General features: G+C 60.0%; 1 protein-coding gene across 1 annotated transcript in view; it reads right to left on the bottom strand.

Moving 5' to 3' along the window:
• ASPSCR1 (ASPSCR1, UBX domain containing tether for SLC2A4) overlaps nt 1–8673 on the bottom strand; it is a 45993-nt gene that overhangs the window by 177 nt on the left and 37143 nt on the right. The window contains exons 10-15 of the mRNA XM_008049897.2: nt 8316–8382; nt 7451–7513; nt 6885–6937; nt 555–606; nt 245–314; nt 5–171 (exon numbers count right to left, since the gene is read on the bottom strand). Coding sequence (XP_008048088.2) covers nt 5–171; nt 245–314; nt 555–606; nt 6885–6937; nt 7451–7513; nt 8316–8382 — 472 coding nt within the window. The remainder of the gene's footprint in view (nt 1–4; nt 172–244; nt 315–554; nt 607–6884; nt 6938–7450; nt 7514–8315; nt 8383–8673) is intronic.

Below are 8673 nucleotides of genomic sequence, written 5' to 3'. Positions count from 1 at the left end.
GTACCTGGGAGCTGCAGCCACTTGGGCACCTTGCCCAGACTCCTCACAGGCCGGGCCATCCCTGGGACAGGCTCATCAGGGCCTGGTGTTTCATCTTCTGCAGACGGTTCTGACTCGAGGGGTGCAGGCTCAGAGGCTGGCAATGAGGACCCAGCAGCCCTGGACATGCATCTGAGGGGCAAGAGACAGAGGCAAGGTTGGTGGGTGCTGCCGCAGGGAAGCCCCCAGCCCCACCAACACATACCTGGCTACTAGCACATCAGCTGCAGATGGGGAGACAGTGTGTTCGAGCAGCCTGGGCTCCAAGTAGAGATCTGGAGAGAAGCCTGAGTTACCTTCAGCCTCTGAGGAGCCCACCCACCAGCACTCAGCTCTGGAAGCAGGTGTGGCCAGAAGGTGGCTATCCCAGCCATCCCCAAGGAGGTGGGTATCATGGGGTGTTGGTCTCCCTCCCAGGCTGAGCGCCTTCCAGGGCAGCTTGCTCTGGGCAGAGGATGAGCCAGAAGGGGGCCTGGGTAGGCTGGCCATGGTCAGCAGAGCAGGGCCCTACTCACCTGCTGGCTCCTCGGCTCCAAAGTGCACGAGGGCGGCTGGGAAGAGGTTGGCCTGCAGGGAGGGCAGGGAGCTCAGGGGCCAGGCAGAACTGGGGACCAGGCGTCCCACTGCTGTGGTGGCGGCCACACCCCAGGCTGTTAGTGATCAGTCCCTCTCTGGCACCAAGAGCACTCTCAGGTGGAGTCCGTCTTCCTGGCCCCAACAAAGGACCCTTACGGCACCAATGCCACCACAAGTAAGGCCAGCACGTCCTAGGACAACCAGAGCCCTCCACAGGGCAGCCCAAGCACCAGTGGGAAGACAACGTTCTTGTGGTGTGTGAATTCTGCTGTTTCCCATCACTGGTCCCCCTCCTGCCCAATTTTGGGGATGAGTTGCTGATGCTACAAAGAGAACAGCCTCAGAGCCCACTGGGTGTAATGTCCCCCCATCAGACCCAGCCTTCAGACTGCAGGAGGCCCGACAAGTCAGAGTTGACGAACAGCCCACGGATGGGCAGGCAGACACACAGGACTGGGGGGGGTCTCAACAGGGAGATCTGTGTCTTCCACCTTCCTCATACCCCATCCTCTGCAGCTGGCTCCAACTCAAGGGGTGCAGGCTTGGGTGCTGGCAACAGGGATGGAGCCCAGCAGCCCTGGACACCTGGTTTGACCCAGGAATGAGGAGGATGGCTGCAGGCTAGGGCCGCTTTCAGGCAGAGGGGATGCACCCAGACCAACTGGGGACTAGAGTGACCCTGAGCTCTGGCTCAGGGGCAGGCCTGGCTTGGGGAGGGGACCAGTCCCTGGAGCCAAATCGCTTTGGGCATCCCTGGCTGAGATGCTGCCCTGGAGAGCCTGCCAGCCCAGACCCCAGCCATCACCACTGAGGAAAGCTCACACTACAGTTTTGGACTCAGCACTCAGGGCTAACCCTGCAGGAGGAGCAAGCTGCCCACAGACCCAAAGCTCCTGGAAGGAGCTGGAGGCACTACAGGCAGGGTCCCCACACCTACCCTGGGGTTGGGAATCAGGCCTCCCTAAGCTGCTCTGTCCACTCAAAGGAGAAGGGTGCAGGGTTTCAGCACAGGAACTGGCTCCACTTGCCTGGTGCAGGTATGGGGTGGGGGCAGGACCAGGACACTCGCCTGGGCACATGGCTAGAGGCCTCCCTGGAGGGGAGCTGGATGGTGGCTGCGCTAGGCTGCAGGCAGAGCCCCAAGAGCTCCAGCCACAGTATTACAGTCCTCCTCCTGCTTTCCAGCCACCGCACCCATGGAGGGACAGGCATGGCGGGCCCTGGCGGACGCACAGCAGCCACCATGGAGGGGCTACAGCTGCTGGGCTGAGGCATTCTTCCCGTGTGGCTCCAAGCTGCTTGGTGCCACAGGCTTGCCCGGGTAGGGTGGAGGATGTTAGAAGATTAACAAGAGGAAGCTTCAAAGACCAGGCCTCAGAAGGCTAAAACCTCAGCCTCCAGACGGCAGGCAGCCGAGGGACACAAACAAGGCCATGAATGCTTTGAAAACCCAATTGTGAGGCCTGGGATCAAAGCCTTCTGAAAGAAGGGCCTGTGGGGTGGGCAGGGGCTTCCCTGATGCTCCAGGGAGGGTGCCGGAAGCTGGGGAGCCAGGCAGGGGGCACGGGAAGGGCACGGCCAAAACACACTTGGGTGCTGGGTGTAGCCGAACCTGTTGCCATCATGGCCCCTGACTGACACAGACATGCTCGTTTCGTGGGGCCTCGCCGGGATTCACAAGGGCTGCAGCCGACTCTTCTCAGAAGCCCAGTTGACCCTGCCCAGAGCTCAATGGCACAGCACAAGAGCCTTGGCCCATCTGTACCCCATCCCCCCATCGGTCAAGGGGGCTCCCTTGGAGGCTACTGGAGCAGAGGGCACAGCTGTGCGGCAGCATCTGGTTTTCATCACAACCCCCACAGGCCAAGATCCCCCACCTGGCACTGCCCTGGGAAGTACAGAAAGGAGCAGGCTGAGCTCTGGAACACCAGAGAGGGAAGAAGGCCAGAGCTGCATGTGCAGGCTGTGGGACACCGGGCCTGTCTGCACCTCTGGGCAGTCTGCTCAGCTCATCTCCATGTGCCTGGGCCCAGCCTCAAAGGGGCCTTCCCACCGCTGGGATGGGGTGATGAGGGAGAGGTCTGGCCGGTTGGGTGGCATCAAGGCTGATCAGCTTAAGGGGAGGCCAGGCCTCTGAATGGGCCCTGAAAGGGAACCTCTCAAGTCCTACATCACCTCCACCTCCCACCTGTGGAAACAGCTCACTCTGCCCAGGTTCCCAGCACCACCTCAGCCAAGGAGCTAGATGGCTGAAGCCAGTCCCCTCCACCCCCTCCTGGCACATCGGGGCAAGACATGGACTGACCCCCCTCCAACATCCCCGACAGAGGAAGATGGGATATCATCCAAAGAGGAGGAGAGCTGTTTGGGGGCTGCCTTGTAGAAGCACCACAGGCCATCCTGTCTCCTGCCTGTGAAAGAACTACTGAGGGAAGTCCCAAGCTGAGGGGCCCTATCTCTACCAGCCCTGTCCCAGGAAGCCTCGGGTTGCCCTTGCCTGGCTCCTGCTGCAGATAGAGAAGTGAGGCTGGAGCACCTGGCATTCCCTGCTCATCACCCCCCTGCCTCGCCTTTCCCTCCAGCATTTCTTTGAGAGAAGCAGCCAGGGAGAAGGTGGCTGGACAGAGAAAGACGGAGTATCATCCAAAGAGGGGGAGAGTTGGGGGGGCTGCCTTGTAGAGGGTGCCACAGGCCATTCTGCCTCCTGCTTGACTTTATGGTGACACCGAATATTCTAGAGGACCTAGACACAGGCAGGGCCTGGTGGGTGGGAGGAAGGGGGCCTGGAGGTCCCAGGGAGGCCCCAAAGGATGGATGATCCTGCAACACTGGAGAGGTCACTGCCCTCAGTGGCACGGGAAGGACGACAGGACCTGCAAGGGGTGGGCATCAAGTGCATGCCCTGCCATGCAGGTGCTGGGGAGAAGGGAGTCAGGCAGAAAGAAGGACCAGTGTCCTGGCAGAGGGTCCCCTACAGTAGCTTCCAGAGCCCCAACAAATGGAGGTTGTTAGGGGCTGGGCTTGTCCCCCCAAATCCAACTGAAGCCCTCATACCAGGACCTCAGAATGTGACTTTTTGAAGATGGGGCCTTCACAGAGGTGATTAAAGTAATGAGGTTACTAGGGTGGGCCCTGGTCCAATACGACTGGTATCCTTATGAGATCAGGACACAGACCCACACAGAGGAATGATCACATGAGGACACAGGGAGAAGGAACCTGAGAGGGAACCAGACCTGCGACACCCTGATCTCGGACTCTGGCCTCCAGGGCGGTGGTCTCTTGTATAGCAACCCCAGCAGACTCAGGTTTACCTAACACAGTCCAACCCCTAGATGGGGCAGAAGGAAGACTTGAGTTAGTCAGGCATGGCTGGGTGAGATGGCGGGTAAGGAAGGTGACACATGTGGTAGAGGTGGAGCCAGAAGAGGAATGGGACACAGGGAGCACACAGATGGGCCAGGCACCACCCCTGGGAAGGAAGCCTGGGAACTGGCTCCTCCTGTTGCCTGGAAGAGGGCCAGACGTTGCCCTCTCAAACCCCTAGGACCTGCCCACCTCCTTGTTCTTACCCAAGAGCAAGGCTTTGCCTCCTCCTCACCCACAGGACCAGGTAGCCCTGGAGGAAAGAGGCTGACACCTGGGGGGCTTCCTATGTCCCAGCACTGCCACCTCACCTCTAAGCATGCTCCAGGTGTGGCCAGGGTCAGACCTGCCCGGGTGAGGGATGTGGGAAGTCTGGCTGTGGGGACAGGCGTCCCAGACTCCTTTGCTCCCCATGGCTGACTCGAGCTGAGTCTCACCTGCTACGGGATGGGAGTAGACATGCAGGAAGGGCAGCCTGCACCTGTGGGCCACTCACACTCCTCCCCTCTTGCTCTGCTCTGGTCTTGGGGACCAGCACACATGTGCCCCTGTTTCATGAAGGCCAGGCTGGAGGCTGTAGGATTCAGGCCTTGGAGAAGGACTCCTCCTACCAGAGGAGAGTCCTTTAGGTTCCTTGGACCAGGACCCTGTTGAACCAGGTCTCCCTGCCCCTCCCCCACCAGGTGGCCACCAGGAGCCCCTGCCTGCTGGCTTCTGCCACTGGGGTCCTGATGGAATGAAGGACAGAAGATCACCATCACCACCAGCAAGGAGGGTCTCAACCATCTGCTCTCACTCTCCACACGGGCTGTTCTGTTCCACATCTTGGGCCCAGCTCCAGGCCTCATACCAGGTCCACCTACTGCCCCAGCACAGACACTACAGAGAGGGGAGGGGAAGAGATCTGACAAGCACTTCCAGCCACCGCCGTTGGTCTCATGGACAACTGAATGCTCAGAATGACGGACACAGCAAGACCAAGGTGGACAGAGCTGACCTGCAGCTACCAGAAAACACTAAGAGCAAGAAGGCAAGATCTTGCCAAGACAGCAGGGGCCAGGTACAAGGTGACTGCCCACCACCCCTTGCCCCTGGGTTAGGGAAGCTGGGCTATTGCAGGCCGCGTGAGCAGGCACCCGGACCCGAGGGCTTGATTTCCTGCAGGCCAGGCCTTGATTTCCTCCCTCACAGGGAGGAACAAGTTTGTGTTGAGAGGGATCCCTGGAGAGCACTAGAGGTCTTCAGAGCCTGCTAAGGGAGGTGCTGGGTGGGGGGCTAAGAGGGGGGAAGGGCAAGGACCAAAGGGCAGGACAGCACTGGCGTTGAAGGGGGTTTAAGCCCAGGAAGCAAGTTTGAAGTGGGGGCAAGGGGCCCTTGTTCTCAGTGGCTGCACCCCCACATTGGCCCACTCCAGGTCCTCACTTCTGACTTCCTCCCAGCCCTCCCAGAAAACCCACACTCTCCTGGGCCAGGGCTGCTGGGTTGCCGGTGCCCACACCCACCACACTGTCCCTCGCAGAAGTAGAGGGCCGGCCCCTGGACATCCCCTAGGCAGCAGCAGCCAGAGTGGGGCCCTGCCAGAGACATGAAAGCTGGCGCTTCCGCGCCTGCCGCCTGCTCACCCGCCAGGGAGGCAGGCTTCCTTCCCTCAGCCCTGCCAGCTCTCTGATCGCGGGCGGGCTGGGACGTCACCAGGGACACCACCCTGCGAGGCCCCGCGGCTTGAGCTGAGCTGACGGATGACAGGAGACGGCGGCTGGTGGCAAGGGCAGAGTGTCACCAGGAATCAGACAGCCTGGGTGGACAGCAGCACCCCAGGGCTCCGGGAGAGAGCTCCTGATGGGGGGAGGGGGGAGCTGAGGGCCTGAGCGCTGGTCCTCCTCCATCCTCCATCCCAAAGCATCTTCCAAATTCAATGTTTATCAACTGGCTGGCCAGCAAGGGAAGGGAGGGTGGAGCAGAGATGGAGGAAAGAGGCCCAGCCCACGGCAGACTCTGGGGGCTGAGAGGGGAATCTGGGCCTTACCCGCCTACCTTGGCTCCCGGGTATTCAGTTCCTGACCATCCTTGGTGCCAGCCTCTTGTCCCATCTCACCCCAGTGGCCGGGCCCCAGGCAGCAGGCCTGTCACCCACAACCCAGACCTCTGCAGAGGCTGCCGGCCACTTAAAATGGCCTGCCTCTGTTGTTAATTAAAATATCTGAAGAGACTTTGAAGAGGAAACCATTAGGCCGGAGGGGTTTGGGAGGCCCCAGGCCGCTCTCCCAGGACAGGACATTCATTCCTCCTGGCTCTGGAAGGCAGCCCAGCAGGGCCTGGGATCCAGCCCCTCAGCCTCGCCTCACCCTCAGGCACTCTCAGGAGGACAGGCAGAAGTGCAGCGAGCTCATGGGTAGGGCCACCACGGCATTCCCCCACAGAGGCCAACCAGGCCCAAGGGAAAGGGCAGGAAATAGGCCAACAGCAGCCCCTAGCCCAGAGCCACACACGCCTGGCAGCTGGAGCTCGGGGGCCTCCAGAAAGCCACCTCCAGCTAAGGGCAGACTTCAGGTCTCCTCTTCTCTGCTGCCAGGCCCCTTCCTCACCCAGACTGCTGGGCAGGAAGCTGGTGTTGCCTTGTCCTTTGGCCTGGCAGCCCAGGGCCAAGACCTCTGGGCGGCCTTAGCTCAGGCGGTGTAGCAGGCCCATCCCCACCCTGGGGGCCAGGCAGGAAGTGGAGGTTGGAAAGCCCTTCAGAACCAACTTCAGAGCACTCTGCTACTTCTGAATTCGCCAGCTCTAAAAGGCTTCATTATGCACCAGTGCACTGCCAGGGCGCGCCTTCTGACCACGACCTCACCCTCCTGCTGTCCTGCCCTCCTGGGGGCCCGCCCAGGAGCACCCCCAGTGAAACCTTCAGGTACCTGAAAGAGAGTCAGCTTGGCATTGTCCAGGATGGTTTTTGGAGGGGCAATGACTGTGGAGAGAAGGCCTCTGTTAGGAAGCACCCCCAACCATATGCCCCCCAGGAAGACAGGTCTGGGGGCAGAGATGACAGCCATCCATCAGACCACAGCCCTCTGGCCACCTCTACTTCTGCTGCAAAAACTGGGGGGGGAGTGCTACCCTGCATGGTTCTCCTTGGGGCTGGCAGCCTAACCCCTCACCAACTAGATGCCTTCTGCAGATCTGGGTCAGGAGTGGGGCCCAGGCCCTAGGGGTAGGGCCCTGGGGTTGGGGATCAAGTTACAGGGCTGCAGGGGCTCCAGAGGAGAGCAAGGGATATTAAGACTACAGGGAAGAAAACTTCCTTCCCACCACTGGGCTTCTGTTCCTGCTCCCTCCCAGGTCCCATAGGGACACTGTGGGCCTCAGGCAGTCAGGCAGTGGGTCACAGCTGTAGAGACCATGAAGAAGGAAAGGGGCTGGAAGCAGCCTGAATGTTGACCCCAACCCCGAGCCAGCAGCAGGCTTGGGAGAAGAAACTTACACAGGTGGAATGACAGCTCAGGGTTCCCCAGGTGGCTTCTCACGAAGTCGCGCAAATCCCCCACTGCAGAGGAGGAAGGGACCAGTAGAGAGCGTCACAGGACAGGCCCAGACAAGCTTGCATCCAGCACTCCTCTCCCAGCCCTCCTCGCCTGGGTACCATAAGGCCAGTCTTGAAGGGAACCTGCTGCTAGACTTGGGCCACCCATGGCACCTTGGACACTGCCTGCCATCTCTAACCAGAGCCAAGACCCAGGGTGGAAATTCAGCTCTGTTCCTTCCACAGCATCCGAGATGCCTGGCCTGGCTGGACTGCCATGCAGGTGACAACTGGGCTCCCACCCTGTTGCAGGGGCCACACGCCCACTGCTAACTCATGCCCAGCCAGGCCTGGGAGCATCCCCACTTCCTGCCCTGCCCTCCCCCAAGTCTAAGTACTTCCCTGGGGGAGGACCCCCTGAGACCTCGGGAACACCACCGCTGCAGCTATCTGGGATACAGCTCACTGAGGACTCCTTGGATGTGGTAGTATTGCTGCCTTCCTACAGGTGACCAGGCAGTTGGGCATGGGGGAGTCCAGGCCCCCTTTCTCTGGGTGCCCTGATCATCCTAGACCAGAGGCTCCCTGAGCTGGAACTGAGTACCTGGAAAGGGTACATTCATGGCCTATTCATGGCCCCAGCATATACTTTGCAAGCTCAGATCCCTTCGTGTGTCCCATGGGGATGATGGCAACCTGCACCCGCCCAGTCTCCTGAAAGCCCCAAGACCAGTTGGTGGCAGTCCTATTACCAGAAGGAAAGATCTAAGAGGGGCTCCATGAGTCCTCAACCTCCCACTCCCAGACATCCAGCAGGACTGCTTACCTGTCTCACTGGGACGGAAGAATCCCTGCAGGATGTAACGGTCAGGGAAAAGGATCCTCACAACCACCTAGGACAGACAAAGTGGTCAGTCAACAGGGACAGATAGAGCCAAGCCAGGCACAGGGAGGCAGCCTCCCCACTCAGCCCACCCTGGGTCATAGACACCAAAGCTGAGGCAGGCAGACATGTTGGCTGCTCTGGCCCTGGCCAGAGCTGTAGCCACGTGCCCAAGTGTGTGCAGAATGGCTTGCATTCTAAAACCACAAGGACGTCTGTTTTCAAATATGCTGTTTAAGGTTTTCATCATAAGACGTAAGCAGGGAGAATTAATTGGCTCATTTTTTTTTTTTTTTGAGTC

Source organism: Carlito syrichta, unplaced genomic scaffold (genome assembly GCF_000164805.1).
Source record: "Carlito syrichta isolate Samal-C Ts95f unplaced genomic scaffold, Tarsius_syrichta-2.0.1 Scaffold139178, whole genome shotgun sequence".
NCBI lineage: Eukaryota > Metazoa > Chordata > Mammalia > Primates > Tarsiidae > Carlito > Carlito syrichta.
The sequence above is the reverse complement of the archived record's forward strand: the minus strand, read 5'-3'. Positions and strand labels throughout refer to the sequence as shown.